The 19,272-nt window shown below is 34.6% G+C and overlaps 1 protein-coding gene across 29 annotated transcripts; it reads right to left on the reverse strand.

The window, feature by feature from the left end:
• Window positions 1-11,795: 11,795 nt before the first annotated feature.
• Window positions 11,796-18,975, reverse strand: LOC147499617 (uncharacterized). Of its 29 annotated transcripts, none has more exons than XM_086561398.1 (11): window positions 17,485-17,920; window positions 17,017-17,167; window positions 16,680-16,916; window positions 15,311-15,439; window positions 14,565-14,657; window positions 14,367-14,476; window positions 13,675-13,893; window positions 13,433-13,561; window positions 12,552-12,931; window positions 12,316-12,457; window positions 11,796-12,206 (listed from the first exon to the last, which is right to left on the reverse strand). In XM_086561398.1, the coding sequence occupies exons 9-11, from the start codon at window positions 12,730-12,732 to the stop codon at window positions 12,188-12,190; spliced, it is 342 nt and encodes a 113-aa protein (XP_086417524.1). In that variant the 5' UTR covers window positions 12,733-12,931; window positions 13,433-13,561; window positions 13,675-13,893; window positions 14,367-14,476; window positions 14,565-14,657; window positions 15,311-15,439; window positions 16,680-16,916; window positions 17,017-17,167; window positions 17,485-17,920; the 3' UTR covers window positions 11,796-12,187. The 29 variants fall into 29 exon arrangements, 20 of the variants coding, with proteins under 20 accessions (XP_086417524.1, XP_086417523.1, XP_086417516.1 ...); XM_086561397.1 differs by having other exon boundaries at window positions 12,552-12,997; XM_086561390.1 differs by having other exon boundaries at window positions 13,307-13,561.
• Between the last annotated feature and the right edge of the window lie 297 nt (window positions 18,976-19,272).

Consider the following 19,272-nt stretch of genomic DNA (forward strand, 5'->3'; position numbering starts at 1 on the left):
GTTGATATATTGCGGTTTTTTAGGTATTCGATATGGAAATAATTTGAGATATTGGTTAAATATATTGACCTATTTTTAGATCAATATATATCATGTTTTTCGATATATTGATATATATTGGTGGTATATCTAATATATTTGATATATATTGATTGACTTGGTTAGATTTTTTAACAATTTGACTGATTTTGTTGACTATTGACCTATATTTTTGATATATAACATTTTTGATAATATTTTTGATATGTATATATGGGTTGGCTACCTTGACAGTTTATTTTGACAGCTTATCTTGACATCTACAACTTACATAATGAACTAAGAGTTGATTTTTTGGGAATATGTTCTCCATACAATAGAGATCAACTCTATAAATTATCAAGACATTTGAACATGTCTAACATTGTCAAAAGTTGTGTTTGAGTTCAATATTTATCGAACGGTCCACAATTTTAGCACTCTTTTTAATAAAGCTAGACATATCCAATTGAGACGAGTTTTGGTGGAGATTCTATTCAAGATAGAAAGATTTTCTCTACCAAAAATCAGCCCTTAGTTTAATGTATAAATTCACTTTTAGGTTTTGGATGTCAAGATAAGCTGTCAAGATAAGCGGTCAATATATATATATATATATATATATATATAGATCACTTAACATAGGGGATGGTTATATGAACTCCACTAAAACGAACTCCAAATGAACTCCATCACTTAACTCAATGAACTAGAAGCTGATTTTTGGTGGAGATGTTTTCCATACAATAGAGATCATCCCAGGAGGAAAAATCAACTCATTTGAAGATGTACAACCTCATCAAAATCATTTAAAGTTAGGAAATTATCCAACGGTCGCATTTTTTAATTTCGATACAATTTTTGACAAGATTAGACATATTCATTGAGTTGATTTTTGAAAGGGGGTGGAATATGTTCTCCATCATGAGATGCTCTATACATCCACAAAAAATTAGTCCTCAGTTCACCATTTTCGAAAGTTCATTTTTTGAGTGGAGTAATTTTGGAGTTATTTATAAATCCGGAGTTCATATAACCATATATATATATATATATATATATATATATATATATATATATATATATATATATATATATATATATTGATATTTTGATTGTTTCACAAAAATTAATATCACTATATTTTGATATATCGATATACAGTGATATATTCCAGTTTTTGGGGTCCGATATATCCGTCGATATGGAAAAATTTGGCCTTGGTGTCAACTGTCAACCGAACAATCATGGAACTTCCTGGGCAATAATTCCTTTTATATTTGAGAGCAATCAGTCTTCCCAAATCTTTGTTTTATAATCGTGAGTCGTGACTCGTGAAAGTGCAATAAATATTGAAAATAGAGAGTAACTTTTAGAGGACAAATAGGGGAAAAAAGTAACTCGAGAGGACACATTTTTTTAATCACTCATAAAATTTGGGTAGATGAAAGGTCAAGTATACACTTGACGCAAAATTAAAAACGACTCTGGTAGATGAAATGTCAAGTATACCCCTAGTACGAAATAATAAACGGCCCGATCCAACCAAAATAACTCGGTGTATCTAGTATGAACAATCACTGTTCATACATTAACATGAGCTATGAACACTTATTATTCATATAAACAATCACTGTTCATACCTCAAGATAATGTATGGTCAGTAAAACCACCTATTAGAGTATGAGCAATCATTGTTTATACCTCAATATAGGCTATGAACAATCATTGTTCATACCTATTTGGGGTATAAACAATTAATGTTCATATCTCAACATAATGTATGATCAATAAGAATATTTATTGGAGTATAAATAATCATTGTTTATGAACAATCATTGTTCATACCTATTTGGGGTATGACCAATCATTGTTCATACATCAACATGAGGTTCATGTGAACAATTATTGTTCATATCTCAACATAATATATGATTAATATGAACACTTATTGGAATATGGACAATCATTGTCCATACCTATTTGGGGTATGAACACTCACTACTGTTCATACATCAACATGAGCTATGAACAATCATTGTTCATATGAATAATTATTGTTCATACCTATTTGGGGTATGAACAATCAATGTTCATATCTAAACATAATGTATGATAAATAAGAACACTTATTGGAGTCTGAAGAATAATTGTTCATACCTATTTAGGGTATGAATAATCATTGTTCATACATCAACACGAAGCATCGTTGTTCATTGTTCATTACCTATTTGGGGTATGAACAATCAATGTTCATACCTAAACATAATGTATGATCAATAAGAACACTTATTGGAGTATGAACAATGACAATCATTGTTCATACTTATTTGGGGTATAAACAATAATTGTTCATATATGAAAAATAATTATTGTTTCATTACTTATTTGGGGTATGAACAATCAATGTTCATACCTCAATATAATATATGATCAATAAGAACACTTATTGGAGTATGCACAATGATTGTTCTTATTGTTGATATCTATTTGGAGTATAAACAATCAATATTCATACCTTAACATAATGTATGATCAGTAAGAATTCCTATTGGAATATGAGCAATCACTGTTTATACATCAACATGAGTTATGAATAATAATTGTTCATATATCAATATATTGTATAAGGTACATTCACCTATTTGGATATGAACAATCATTGTTCATACATCAGTAGAAGGTATGAACACTCATTGTTCATAGTAAAATGACATAAAGAGTAAAATCGGAAAATATTTATTTTAAATCCGGCTAATTTGTCCTTGAGGGTTATTTTCACTAGGGTATCGTGTAAAAAATCTACCATACCCAATGGAACCGACCGACCCGACCGAACCGAAATCATATGGTCGGTTATCCATTAGTATCGGTTCGGTTCGGTTCGATTTTATAATTTGCAAAACCAATTATGTCGGTTCAGTTGTCGGTTTAAATTTGTAAAATCTGAAAATAACTGACCCGACCCGCACATGTGTACATATACCATGAAATCTTACTATATTAGAAAATTTTGGGGCCTCGATGAACAATGTTTTCACGAATGTCACAGGCACAATTTCGTCTTTTGTTATCTCAATGTGAAGGTATTTTAGTCTTTTCAAAGTATAAGGTATTATCTCCATGGTTCTGGAACCCTCTCCGTGTGTGTGATTTCACCTTCTTCCTTTAACTTCAATCTTGGAATAGTAATATCTACATGAATGGAATATTTATTTTAAATTTCAAAAGAAGGCAAATGATTTCACTCTGCTGGTACTGAAATAAAGTAATATCTGTTTTGAAAGAGTTTAATCAATCGCAACATATCATTGAACTAGGTAATAGAGGTTTAACCATGAATTGAGATTTATTATGGAATTCTTACGGGTTGATTGATGCTTATCAAATTAAGCTATGATTGATTCTTTCATGGAAATCCGGATTACATTTAAATTTCACTTATCCTGAGTTCAATTAATCCGGATTACATTTAAATTTCGCTTATACTGTCATTGCCGCTCTTCATGAATCCTCGGCACCTTTTTGTGCAGGCTGGTGTTTCCAAATTAGATACTGCTTTGTCTAGTATTGTTAACAAACTTGATCTAAAGCTTTATGGTTTCAATGATAAACTGTCTAGATTGTTATCTAAAATTTTGATCATATCAACATCTTTCGCGCCTTCTGGTGATCGTTGTTTCACTGAATGACTACGGCTATAACACACATACTCAGCTATAAATATAGTGATTTCTAATCTATATCTTTTACCTATAAGGAAAACTCCCCAAGCAACAGTGTTATTTCCATCAACCGGATTTTCTACTTTCCAATTTTGCCCTCGCTCCAAATTTCTATTTACAATACTATAATTTGATTTTATTTGTAATTTATTATATTTGATAAGAGTGAAGGGGTAAATATAAAATTCAACTCTAACTAGAGTGGTGGCTGGGCTGGAATTCGATGGGCTTTGAGTGGGCTTCGGTTGCAATCTTTTTAAAATCAATCTTACCACATGGACTGGGCTTTTGTTGGGTTTGCTTTCATGGCTTGGTTAATTGGGCAACTCTCAATTTCACGCTCATAGAGCGTGCCCAAAATGCTAGTAAGCTTAATAGATGTTTGTACGGCTTGGTGATTCATAAATTGATTGTCTAGACTGTCACGAATATATTTTGTCGTCTACAGCTGCAGCTATATCTAAATTTGCAAATTACAAAAGTTGCGAACATCATAAACAGGTACTCTTTTCTTTGAACTAGAATCACGACCCTTTAATATACCAACCCTGCATTCGAGTTGTTGGTCTGGTGGGAATAGTTGACTTTTGATTGTGTCTGTGTCTGCTTTTTGCAAAGAGAGTGACAGTAAATGCATGACAATGTTTTTTGTTATATTATATTTTGATCTTCTAATGTTCTTCACATAAATTATATATTGAATACAACTACTTTTGGGTCTACCATACATACCTGTGCTGAATTCATTGTTCCTTAGTCTTTACTAAATATTACTTATTTTTTTTATTCTAATAGTTGTTTATTTAGTAAGATACATGGGGACTGGGAAGCTCTTTGGGGTTGAATAATGTACGGAGGAGTTGTTCTCAGGAGAAATCTAACTTGATCAGAGCATGAATTATAACAAGATAGTGCAAAGAACATCTTGACTATAAAAAAAAAAAAATGCGGTGGTCGAGGAACATTACTTTTTTGGTGTAGGTACCATGGGTATTTTGGTAATTTCACTGCCTAATGGAATTTAATCAAAAGGTATTATCTCGACCCTTTCTCGATTTTTCCTCTCGCTTCGTCTCCCCCATTCTCATTCACTTGAGTTTCTACTGATTGCTCTTGATTTTCAGCATTCAAAGTGTTTGTATGAGCAACCAATCTTACTATATTAGAAAAATCTGAGGTCTAATGAACAGTATTTTTCACGTACGTCACAGGGGCATTTTCGTCTTTTCGCTCTCTATTTTGGGGACATTTTGGTCTTTTGGTTGTCTAAGGGTATATTCCCCAAAACTTTCGAATATTCTCTCTGCTCTCAGCCTCTCACTTCGTCTCCCCCATTCTCTCTTCTCAAGCTCTTCGTCTAAGGATAAATATCTCGATTATTTCCTCTTTAATGTGTGCAAGTTCTTCTTCTTTGGTCTCCCTCTCCTAGGGTGTGCAATTTCAGTGAGAACTGGACTTGAATAAATTTTGAAGTGTCGGAGGATGGGCTAAGAAGGAACTAGTTATGTGTGATTTGTTTGTTGAGTGGAATCCAAATACAACTATATACTTTCATGTCTACCCATAGATGACATGTAATTAATTCATGCAATTTTTTACATGCTATTGTTCAAGGAACATTACTTATAGGTTCTATTGTCATACAGGTAAGCCGTATATGTATACTTAGACCATTACATACATCATAGAAAGGAAAATGATAGTTGAGTTTTTTTTTTTTTTTTTTTTTTACATTAGAATGTTTAAAAATTGTCATGAATTACCAATGTCAGAACCTAATCACTCAAGTAGGAACATTTTGTTTTATATATAATGCCTATTTATACATAATGCTTAGCAAGTTGTTCCGTGAGACTAATCTCTTTATGCTATATATTCACTTATCCAGAAGTAGATATGACAATTCTGGGACTTTCAAGAGGAGGCTGAGAAGAAACTGACACTATTGCTAGATTGAGCTAAGGCAATTTTCTAGAATCTTAACATTTTGTGATTTTTCTAGGACCGTGTATTTAATTGCTATCCTCTACCTCGGTCAATTTCCGACTTTTCCTTCTTTGCGTTTTTGGGAGAAAATAGTGTTAAACCATCAAGAATTTTAACAGTGTTATTTATTTATTTTTTCTATTGTTGTCGATTTAATATCAACATTATGTATTGTTGTCTCAGTTTTAGCTCCATAAATGAATAAACTAAAGCGTATTGTTGTCTTAGTTTTATGATGCCAACTGCAACTGAATCCCTCAATTGACATTCCCTAAATTATACTGTTTACGTTGCTTGGTCATTTGAAATGGAATCCATAATTGTCTCGATGCTACCTTATTACCCGTGAGTGGTCTCTTGGCCCATGTTGGGGGAGCATACAAATCGAAGTGAGTTTATAACATAAACAAGAGGCTCTAAAGTACACTATTAGAATTTAGTTTGAAATCGATTATTGTCGAACCTCCACTATTAACTTTTGTGTCAATGAGGTACAATATATTTCCAACGGTATTATTTAACCTCCACTATATAATGAAACAGGTGTTATATGTATAACTTACAACATATTTCCATTTCAGTTGGGCATATGTGGTTCTACATATGAAATCAGTTCATCAAAATTTTCTGATGAAAGCATTTCACCAATTTTTTTCTGAAAGCAGTTGGATATATAATGTGCAGGGAAACTTGGTACCTAAAAGTTCAATATTACTGTCGGAATGAAGGCAAACTACTATTTCGTAATGCAATTGTGTGTTTGTTCCGAAAATGATATGTGGTACTATTTTAGGTTGATATGGTCGATTCACTACCCGAAGTTTGTCAAGTGGTAAAGAAGACTGGGGCAGTAGCCTGCAGCTAATGTATCTGTCTGTGATGTTTCTATACTTACGTTTATTTTTTGTGTTTTTGTACATGTGAAATCAACTTTGTAATTATTTTGTCTTAATGAAAGTATAGTTTACCGAACTCTATCAGAATAGCGTGATCAGGCTCCGTGATCTACAAATCTATATTGTTAATAATGCATCATGCATGATGTGCATGATGCTAATATGAATAAAGAAGCTAACATCAATGTCAAGTTTTGCACTTTCGTGTGTTTGTCACCACGTGTCCACTCTTTTCAGTTCACTTTTTGACCACAATCCAACCCAAATTTAAAATAAAGCATAATTCCCCTTATACCCCCGTATATAACCCTTATAACCCTGATCACTTTTACTTCTTATCTAGCCGCCATGAGTTCATCACCATTAACAAATCTCTACTTTCCTTTATCTCTTTCTCTTTTCTAGTTCATCTATTTCACTTTTTTTTTTTTTCTCTTTATCTCATTTATTTTTATTTTTCTCTATCTAATTTTAACTGTGTTCGGTCGACAAGTTGAGAGAATTTAATTTAACTTTCAGAATTCATCAAGAGGATTGGTAGCACATATTTGTCGAGTCGGTTAAAACCGTCAAACAATCGGTTCGGATCGGATATCGGTTAGATTAGAAATTGGTCAGTTCGGTTTCAGGTCGGTTAAATCTAGAACATCGGTTCAGTTCGGTTCTTGTAGCACATAAACCGACAGGATCAGTTCGGTGGTCGGATTTACTCTAAAACCAACTCGAACCGACCCGTGCACACCCCTAATTTTCAAGCAAAAATTGGTTTTCATGATTATTTTTACCCGAAATTTGTCCTTGTGAGTGATTATAAAAAAAACTCTGTCCTCTAGAGTTGTTTTGCATCGAAATTGGTCCATGGGACCAATTTCTTGTATTGAAAATCAGTCTCTTCTGTTTTGCTTTGGGTCAATTTGAGATACCCCCTATTTGAGAAGTTATTTTTGAGATACCCTCCCGTTTTGAAAATCGAGAGAGATACCCCCTAACTAACGTCTCTCGTCAGTTAACTAATATTTACTGACCAAAACACCCCTCTAAAAAATATTTGAGATACGCCCCTACCATACAAAATTATTTGAGATACCCCCCCTGTGTATGAACAATCATTGTTCATACCTATTTGGGGTATGAACAATCAATGTTCATACCTAAATATAATGTAAGATCAGTACTAAGAACATCTATTGGAGTATGAACAATGATTTGGGGTATGAACAATCATAACAATGATTGTTCATACCCCAAATCATTGTTCATACTCCAATAGATGTACCTCAACATGAGTTATGAACACTCATTGTTCACACTGTTCATATATCAACATGAGCAGAAGGTTAACATAATAACGAATCATTGATCGTGTCCAAGTAACCCTAGAACGATTACCACCTAATGTTTGCAATATACTTGGTACTGATTCAGTTGCAAACATAACCTCAACAGGGACAAGTCTGTCACAAACATTCTTCTCTATTTCCCTCACTCTTATTTCATAAGGAGAAATGTCCATTACCTCGTCTATGCTCCTCCACGCCATATCCTCTCCTGAATGTGATGAATCCTCTGAACCTTTAACCAAATATCTATCTACACTAAGTGTATGTGGAGATTGTAGATCTCCTGATGCTTCAGCATTACCTGTTCTTGAGAAATTAACATGGAAAAATTTCATGGTTACCTAATTGGTCGCATGTTCCATCCGCAAGCGCATTTCCATATATCTTGCACAAATCATTATAATATGGCAATAATTTTGTCCTATAAGATCGTTTCTTGGTGTGTACCTGCATTACCATACATAACCCTATACCGAATCAACAATGTCACAAACATCAAATACCGAATCACCATCCAATTTAAATACGCAAAGTACCTTTATATAATCATCCTAAACATCATCTTTAACAATCAGCATTTGTCATACTCTGTCCCAGTGAAACCCCTCCTGTGAGAACTGTTATTCATACTGATAGGGTTTATATACTAAAAGCATTACTTTTGTATTAACTCTAATTCTTTATATTTTGAATGAGAATCATATGGGCAAATATTATGCATATTATATATGTTATTAATTATATGCATGCGTCTAATATTTTATGTTGTAGATGATATGGTGTGTGGTGACACACAGAAGATCATATCATCAGTACCTTATAAAGTATAATTAAATGTTCATAACCTAGATAGATTTGGACAAACCATTGGTACGGTTGTAGTATAATCTGGTATTAGTCTATCTTGACTACAAGATTACACTAGTACACTTTGTGTGTATTGAACATGACCAAATGAGGTTGTTTCTCTTTATACTGACTATATAAGAGAACAAACACCTCTGTTATTATGGATGCTTGTCCTCTTAATCCAGATATAATAACGGGCACTTACGTGCATTGTACATTGTTTTAAATCATCAATGAGTGAGATTCATTTGTGAATCAACAAACTCGATAGATTGGGTAATGACATTGTATGTAAGGTGTGCTGTTGATTATAGAAGAAATCTGTGACCCGCAAGAAGTCGAGCTGATGATGTCCCATTGAGGAGCTCATAATGATTATCATGTAAACCCTGCAGGTGGATTTTAATTAGACATGACAATGAGGTTAAGTAGTACTACTCAAGGACATAAGAAGTTGATTAATGTAGTTGTCAGTAACTTGACTTAATAAACAAGCATTCGATATCTTAAACACGGGGAGATCAACGAGCATATAATATAGAGCCCATAAACGTAATTTGGGATTAGGGAGGTAGTGCAACAATGGCCTTTAGTGGAATAAGCCATTTGTTGACAGACTTGGGTTATGTGTTCTGGGCGAACATGGGAAGCCCAAGCCCGTCAGGAGACCTAACCCTAATTTCTCTTCATAGTCCCTGTTGTAGCCTATATAAAGATCGAAACCCCTCTTTCTCTGGCCGACCCACTCAGTTTTTGCTCAAGAAAAGTTAGTTCATAAATTCGGTTCTAAACTAAGAGAATGAGAGAGACCAAGAGAGAAAGAAGGGGTTGGAAGATCGTTGCCCACACAATGTCCATTCTAAGGATAGGAATACAACAAAAGATCAAGAGGTTGCTGATTCTCAGAGTTATCACAGCTGATCAAAAGGTATGATTTCTAAACAAAATCGTGAACACCCTTTATTCCGCTGCACATGGGTTTTCACGGTTTGTAAACCATTCGATGAAACCATAACGGTTTCTACACATACCTCAATTTGATCATGTCATTTTCCTTACTGATCATACATTATGTTGATATATGAACAGTGTGAACAATGAGTGTTCATAGCTCATGTTGAGGTATGAACAATCATTCTTCATACTCTAATAGATGTTCTTACTGATCTTACATTATATTGAGGTATGAACAATCCTCAATTAAGTATGAACAATGATTGAATAATGATTGTTTATATACAGAGGGTATCTCAAATAGTTTTTAGAGGGGTGTTTTGGTCAGTAAATATTAATTAACTGGGGAGATGTTAGTTAGGGGTATCTCTCGATTTTCAAAACAGGGTATCTCAAAAAAAAAAGACTTCTCAAACAGGGGTATCTTAAATTGACCATTTTGCTTTTTATTTTTCAGTTTTCTAGCTTTACTATCCCCAAGAACTTAGGCCAATTAGCTTTACCCCCAAGTTCTTTCATCTAGAGATTTGCCCCCCCTAAGATCACACCACATCCAAGTCAACTGTTATCTTTTTGGTCAATGCATGTAAAAAAACTTAATTGCCCTTTGCCCTTTTAATAGTTTTCTAGCTTTACCCCCCAGAACTTAGGCCAATTAGTTTTATCCCCCACAGTTATTTCATCTAGAGGTTTGCCCTCCAGAACTTAGGCCAATTAGTTTTACCCCCCCCCCCCCAAGACCACAACACATCCAAGTCAATTAAGCTTGACCGTAATGTTTTTTGTCAAGACAAATGAAAAGACTCTAATGCCCTTTTCTAGGTATAATTACATAAATACCCTGTGACTTTGGCAAATACAAAATTGGAATTCAAATCATCTAGGACACATGTCACGGTCTTGTGAACTATATCCGTCGGCTATACACCATCACTACTATCTAGGGGTGCAAACGGATAGGTTCGGATTTGGATATTGTCACACCCCGAATTTCGACAGAATTCGAAAAAACAATATTTGTTCCCGACTCTTCGATCTTCGAGGTGTGACGCACTCTCAACTCCCAAAAACCCATAAACAGTTTAAATATGCGGATAATTAAAAACCAATAAAAATTTTAACTTAAACAAAAGTCCTCTTCATTACAAAAATTTACAAATAATATTAGGTTACAAATCTCTTTTCAATAACTCTTTATTTAAATACAACTGAAAATATAAAACAACATTTGTCTCAACTAAAAATCTATTACACCTTAAAGAAAAAAACAAAACATATCCCGAATGCGACGCTAAAGCAAAACCACAATCAAGAACCAACCCTTCTTCAACATGAAACCCGTCAAGACTTATCAACTATGTTCATTTAATGAAACAGACCGATAAGCAAACATGCAAATCGGTCAAGATTATAAAAATCTTGGTGTGAGTAGCTCTAGAATACAACATATACTTCTACATATACATACACAATCTATAAGGCAGTTAGTTCTTCCACCGAGGCGCCTTAACTTCTAACAACTAATACAACATTCTTAACTACAATAAGTAAGGCAGGTAGTTCCTCCACTGAGGCGCCTTACACTACACCATATGGACTGATTTGTAACGGATATGCATCCGTCACTAAAAATATTAGTAACGGTTATCTTGCGTTGACACAAAAGCGTGACAATCTACAGTAACGGATATTAGTCACGTTTATTTTCCGTTACTAAAATTAGTCACGGATAATATACGTTACTGAAATTAATTTCAGTGACATATAAAAACCGTTACAATTCATTTCCAACGTTTATTAATTTCGCCCAACGTTTGTTTGCAACTGATAAAGTGTTGGTATTTTCCGTTTCTGACATTTACTAACCGTTACTAATTTTCCATTACTAACGGTTATATATCCGTTACTAATTATTTACATTCCTAACGATTTTCTATCCGTTACTAATTATTTCTCATTTATTAAAAAAAAATGGTTTTTCTGGCCCTTTTATGTGAGGTCACCTGCACTCTTTTCAGTCTACAATGTATCAATTAAATTCTTTCATTCATCAATAACTCAATCTAACAATTAAATTCTTTCTATTCATCCACAACGAAAAGTAATGAAGAACAACATAGATGTTCTAAACACCCCGCCCCGCCAACCAAGTAAAATAGCAAAGTTTACACAAAAGGACATTTTGCGGCGAAGTTAGTTCCCTATTTGCTGATATTATTGCACCTGGATTTGAAAATGGCGGCACACTTCAAAGGTATACTTCTCCATTACTATATCCAGCAACGACTTTACTTCCAAAGGGGCATGCCCAACATGAAGAAGTAACTTTCTTTGTTTCATTCGATTATGACAGCATGTTTCCACCCATAAGAAGAATTCCCTTACTTTCTTCAAGTCCCCATAATACAATAAGACCATCTCAGAAAATTATAAGTACCCTACATAGAAACAAGAGTCACAAAATAATATAGGAGATCATAGATTTGCCAAAGCAAGGATTGAAAAACGAAACTCTTCAATCTTTATCATTTACTGTTACATTATTACCTGACATGGGTGTTATTGTCGCCATGCTTGGAGCTCTCCTCCGTATCTTTGTCCCCACGATCTAACTCGGCTTGAGGCTTTGAGACGTTATCATCAATAGTGGATAAGGATAAGGAAGTCGCACAGCTTACTGCACAATTATCTGCAAGTAAACAAGATGGCATCAGAAAAAAAAAATGTAACATGTGCTCCTACCTTCAGGAGTTTGTAGAACCTTAATTGTTGTTCATGCTTACCTAATTGCGTCATAGGACTACTCTGACCAGGTGAAGATGTCGGAATCATGAAATTCTGATTGACATAGGTGTGGGAGTGAATTGGGGAGGGAACAGAACCAGTTCCAATAGAAAGATTGCGACGATGGTGCTTATTACCATCAAAAAGGTGCAGGCCCATCAGTAAAGGGTGTTCATACATCTACACCATTGGAAATAGTTTTACGGGGAGTAAAAGAATCTCCAATTCCTAAAGCAAATGGTACGCTAATCCCTGCAACAGCAGTGGCAAAGGCTTTCTTTCCAATTTGACGTACGGACTTTGGGTCTCATTCTACGCCGACCAGGAAGCGAAACAAGAGAAGACTGATGTTGGCTAAAGTATCCAACACTGTGAGGCTCTAGCTTGGCAGGAAAAACATGATGAAAATGAGATTTATCACTGATGGTCCTAGCAATACACCTCCCTGGCATTACGTAAAGAAAGCATCTAACATTAAAGAAAACAAAGTATTTTATTATGTAAATTCCATCAAATAATACAATTTTAACAGCAAATAGAGATATATGTCAATCATACATGTATTATGCTTTTAGCTTTTAGCTTTCAAGAAGCATCAATGCACTATTATTCAAGTTTGACTTGGCTAATGACTAGGAAAACTCGCCTAATTTAATTGCATATTTGTCAACCCAGTAATTTTTTATCTTCATTCTTAAAAATTGTCAGAATAGAAATCAAGGTAATGTAATTAAAATCAACAGAAAATACTTACAATAATCTCAGCGATTACACGAGGCTGTCTCATAGGCTTTAGAAGAAGCGCAAGAGTGGGAGACGAAAAGTACAAGACATATTTGCAAAATGATAAGAGGGAGTGAAAAATGAAGAGGATTATCACCGTGGAATACTCCACTAGATCAGATGTCGCCCGCTTCATTGGTAATGGGCATGGCTGTCCTGTAACATTCGCCGCCATTGCACCACCAAGATTCACAAGTATTAAATTCTTATTCTTTCAATTCAATACCTGTCCAAAAGAAACAACCATCAAATATAATCGAAAATTTCCTGCCATAAGACCATAACTCTAATAAACTCGATCAAACTAGTAGTATCATTCTGGTTTGTAAATATATTTACCTTGAGTATGTCTGTCATTTCCACTCCAGCCACCTGCCTTTGTTTCTTCAGCCTTTTTAACCCTTGGATCAGAAGGCTCCATCTGGGGAGTCTCCTGAGATTCCAATGAATTCCAGTTACCGGTTCTAGGGGACTCACTTGATGATTTTATTGTGTTCCAACCAACAGATTTAGACGACTCCGACTCACGGGACTCATTTGGTTGACCCCGCCGAGATTCTATATGGTATTAGCAATGTAACCAAACAATCAAGAACATGCATAATGAAGCATTGACAAAGCACGTTTTTACAAGTCAGTAAACAGTGCCCCTTCATATCCATTACTTTCCCCATGTATGGAGTGCACAATCTTAATCTCAAAGTTCTCTCGTACTAGTTTGAAAAATACATATCAGAATAGACAACAAGCAAGTTTACAAGTACACAAGTTACAAGTATACATGCTGAGCAATGCTAACAGACATTGTATCAAAAAAATAGAAAAGAAAAGCTTAATGTTATCTTCCTCATCCTCGTCACTTCAATTTTCCATATCATCATTAAACGACAACCTCAAATTCCCGTAAGATTGGCCATTCAGTGCTCTCTTTCTAACTTGCATTGAATATAGAGTAACAAATAGATATGATCAAAATAGATTGGATACATAAAGTATTTCACTCAAACAACAAATAGATGAAGAAGGCTAACCATTTACAAGAAAAGGAGTCTTAGAACATAAATAACTTTAGTACCAGCACCTTCAAATAGAATGAAAGAGTAGCTATCAAACAGCAGAGGACTAACCCTGTTCCAGAAGTCTACAAGTGCAAATCATCAGGCCTTATATTCATCAAAGAGTGATACTTTAAAATTCTAAGCTAGAGGCAGACTATTACTACCACGTACCAAAAGAAGGGATCGTCTTCCAGCTCTATCGGCTTTTAGATTCTCAGTTCTCATTACACAAATCAGATCACATTATACCAGCAGATAATAAATCTGGCATCAATCAAGTATTACAGAACATATCAGGTGATTCTAGGTTTCAAGTCTACTAAAACTCAGACCATGCCAATAAGCAAGCTTGCCTCAATTTAAGAGCTGATAGATATATTCAGAAATGCTTTACCTAGAATATAGCAAGTAAAATATATGCGATTGTGCGGTAAACACGCAAAACACAACAGAGAAAAGGCTTATAAGACTTGAAAAGGCCGAGATTGCCAAGGTAATACATCAAGACATCCAGGGCCAAACCTAGTGACAGCTTATGATTTTTTTTTTCCCAAGATTTTTACAGTTATTTATTGCCCCATTTCCTCCCTCTCTAGGTTAGGGGACAGGGGAAGTAAAAGTGTATCATTAGAACATTATTCAAATAGCAAGTCCATTGGTTATAAGCTTCATGACATTCTTAGCTTTGTTTATGAAGTTTTGACAACACTTCCCTCTTTTCCCTCCCCCATAAAAGAAAAAAGAAAAATACCAACACAAACAACAATGGTTGAGTGATCTTTTCTGAAAGCTAGACATGAAATAGGTGATTAAGAGGGTCCATGTTCCACACTTCCTACCTAAATGCTTAGCTTCAGTGGTTTTCATAACCACATACCAAATCAAGCATGAACCTAGAAATAATATAAAAGCTTTACCTGGTTATAGTACGTTGGCATCGACATGAGAAGAATGAAAGTATTTCGCTCCATCGCATCATTGCCACCGACAATAAGCTTATTTTCATCAAAGCTAAGTTGAGGGTCCTCTAGTGGTGAGCTGTGTGCCTATGCATCAGTAGCCAAATTAAAACCTGGTCATTGAAAGGAAATAGTGAAGCTAATCCATGGTACAAGTTTATTTTGTAAATTATATAAGCTATCCATGAGACCATGACATAATAGTTTTTCGTTAGTGGCTATGAAGCACGGACACTCCTCTAAGGGTAATGTATCCGTGTCGGACACGTATCCGACACCGACACTCCCCGATACGCCTCCGACACATGACGTCGGATACTCGATTTGGAGTGTCGGATTTATTAATTAATTTATAGAATTTCCGACACTCCATGGACACATTGGGGACACGGGGGACACTTCTACATTTTACTCTAAATTTTAAAAAAGTGATTAAAATACTTAAAAGAAAACATGACTTGGTAGGAGTTTTATTTCACTCTTGAAATAAGGAGGCACAATGCACAACTGCACACTTTTGATGATTGCCAAGTTCTTTTTAAGTTTTTATATATATTTGTTATGAATCTTCTGTAATTGTTATTTCTTTCGTTGGCATTAGCTTGCATTTTTGGACATGTATGTTGTTTAATCTTTTAGAGTTAGACATGTTCAAAACTAGTTTTCATATTTTGATTTAAACTTAGTGGAGAGGGTTAAATTTCATGAAAATATATATATAAATTTTCTTTAACGTGTCCATGACGTATCCATGTCCTACGTATCCGTGTCCACGTAATTTTTGAATGATGTCGTGTCCACGTATCCGTGTCATGTCATATCCGTGTCGCGTGTCGGTGTCCGTGCTTCATAGGTTAGTGGCCCATCTGCTTAGTGGCCTTATCTGCTTTGAACATTAAATCTTATGATTTCTGTTTCTTATTTAAATGCCGGCCTATTATTATTTGGAAGGGATATTCAGATGGACTGGTGATGACCCATGAGCTGTGAAATTTTCTTGATTGGAATAGATATTCTGAGGATTTTTGTTAGATTACTATGAAGCCAATGAAACTTGATATGCTAAAAATATCCATATTCTAGCACAAGAAACTTACTGAAAAAACATACTGCCAACAAAATATCCATAGGGATTGGTGCTGACTCGTGAGGTTTTGTTGATTGAAATATATATTGTGAGGATTTCTATTAGATTATTAGGAAGCTAAACTTGATATGTTATAAATATCCATATGCAACACAAGAGACTTGGTGAAAAAACACGCTGATGACAAACATAATTAAGTAATAACTAAGAGGACCAGAATTCCCTCGAGATGGAATTTACCTTACTAAGTCATATAGCAAACCACACGGTTCTAAGAGAGCCAAGGGAGTAAAATACTGATGGCCACCCAAACTTATGTATCAAAAAAGGGGATAATGCTAGGCCAGTTACTGAACCAAGGTACATCCCAGTATCCCACTATATACAAGAGCTAACGACTGACTTCTTTCTGCTACAGGAACCCACTTTGATAGAATATTATTCATTGCAGGCATGGCAACACCCTGAAGGTATTAACTGAACATAGCGCCAAACAGAACGAGACTATAAGATATGAAATTTATGCTAAAGCAAAAAATAAAATGTGAGGAATATTAAGTTATAAAACTGGCCTCACCAATCCCCATGAATGCACGCACAACAAGCAAAAAAGGCAAAACGAGTTTAGCAGCAATAGGCATGAGAGCTGTGGCAATAGACCACCAGATTACGGCAAATCCCAATACAAACTTCCCACCAACTGTGTCTGCCCATATACCTCCAGCAACCTTTAATCAAATTAGTATTAGCCACATGTTCATTGCAAGATAAGTTTGGAGTTTGTAATGTTCATTACAACAATGTCTTCTTTTCCACAAGTTTTTCACAAAAAAATTGAAACCTTTTGGTTTCTTTCATTTATGGTTCAATTAGCTAGTGAAGACTGAGAAAGACCTAACAAAACATAAGCCAGGCATCAAAGCTTAACACCATAGATCTGAAATTCCCAACCCATTAAAAAAAAAAAAAAAAAAAAAAAAAAACTGGATATGTTGGAGTTCAATAACATGAAGAGATGAACAAAGAGAAGAAAATCAAAACTTACCCATTCCACTATCTTATATTCGGATTCGAGTTCGAGTGAGAAGAATGGTTATGGCTTGTTGAAAACGAGAAGATGAAGTGGAGAGGACAGGATCGAGATGGAAAGAATATGTACTAAAGATGGATGGGGACAAGTGGCTGAGATGAAACTGTAGGAATTATCAGGAAGGGGGTGAATTAGGTTTGCAAAGGAAGCAGGAGTCTAAACGCGTTTGTGTATCCAAGTAGTTATTTTTAGTGGAGTTGTGGCCCATGGGACCGAAAACTAAATAGGTCATATAAGACGATGACATAATGTGAGGGAGTATGTAACTGTTTTGGGAGAATAGTCACATATAATCGTCAATACATGAACCCTTTCCTAGAAAAAGGATTTGTGACGGTTCTAGATGCAACAGTCACAAAGCCCATTTCTTTACTAGTGGTCCTACATCATACCACCTATTTCTTAAGCAATAAAATCAAATAAATATAAAAAAAAAATAAGCCACCATATAATATCCAATAATGATTTCACAATAATGCAACAAATATCCTTGCCTAAACAAATATCCACTAAGCAACAATCTTACTACCTGGAAAGAAACTAAGGACTTATATTCAAGAGAATGGATAAGCAACAAAACAATGGAAAAAAAAAAACTTTAGCCTAGTACCAAAAGACACTACCAAACTGAAGGCCACAAGAAGACCTAGCTTGTTTAATGTGCATATAACACATCAGATAAATATCTCAACCCCATAAATGCATAAGCCTGTGCACAATAATATCAAGTAATATACATAGCTATTTGATCCAAATCCGAACCTTGACATCAAAGACCAAAAGTTTTATATTGGAAAGTCCACAGAAAAATAAAATAAGATGACAATTTATCTGCCTTAATAATATACAAAGTGTTATGTGATGCAAGACTTAGCATGAGTAATGAAACCACATTCCAAACAAAAAAAGCCGTTCACACCAACACAAAAACTATACTTCATTAACTGAAGCTTGAACTTAAAGTTGAAGCACAAGTAATTACTAGTTGCTAACGATGATTTTATTTTTTGATGTGAATCTAATGCTCTAGTCCAAGACAGTCCTACATTAAGCTACAAGAATATTTTTTCGCTTATATTATCTATCAAACAATGCCAATATTATTTAGAAAAACCTCACTGATTATAAAACCTGACAATAAACTGAACATGAGAACACCATATATGAAGCTATAAAGATGCAATATTTTACTTAAAAATTTAAAGTTTAACCAAACCCATAAGCTAAAATCTTAATGTCAAAAACACTACCTTAGGGTTGTTACCTTGAGTAGATCAAACACTTAGTAAGAAGCAAGAACAGCAACGACAACAAGCACCTTCAAAATTTTAGAATATTGAACCCCAAATCATGAATTCAAAGCATTAGAAATTCAAAGCAACAACCAATAAGAGAAATTGGTACCTTATGAACAGAGAACTGGAAAAGCTACAAGCTTGCTTGATATCTGAATTAGAACCTTAAGAAACAGAGATAAACTTGTTACTTAGAAACTTAGATATCAATCTTTAACTAAATTTAATCAAAATGTCATTTTTTTTTTCATTTTAAAAACAATCGTTTACTGGATTCTTTAAAAACAAGCGACCAAAAATTAAAATGCTCTCAGATAAGGAAAACCCTAAAACCGTGACCAACAATTACTTACTTCGATTGGAAGAGATCATTTGCTCAATAGATCGAACAATTAACCCTAAAATGAAAATATCGAAACCCTAGCCATACAAAATCAAAACCCTAAAT

This window comes from Coptis chinensis, chromosome 5 (assembly GCF_015680905.1).
Source record: "Coptis chinensis isolate HL-2020 chromosome 5, ASM1568090v1, whole genome shotgun sequence".
Lineage (NCBI taxonomy): Eukaryota > Viridiplantae > Streptophyta > Magnoliopsida > Ranunculales > Ranunculaceae > Coptis > Coptis chinensis.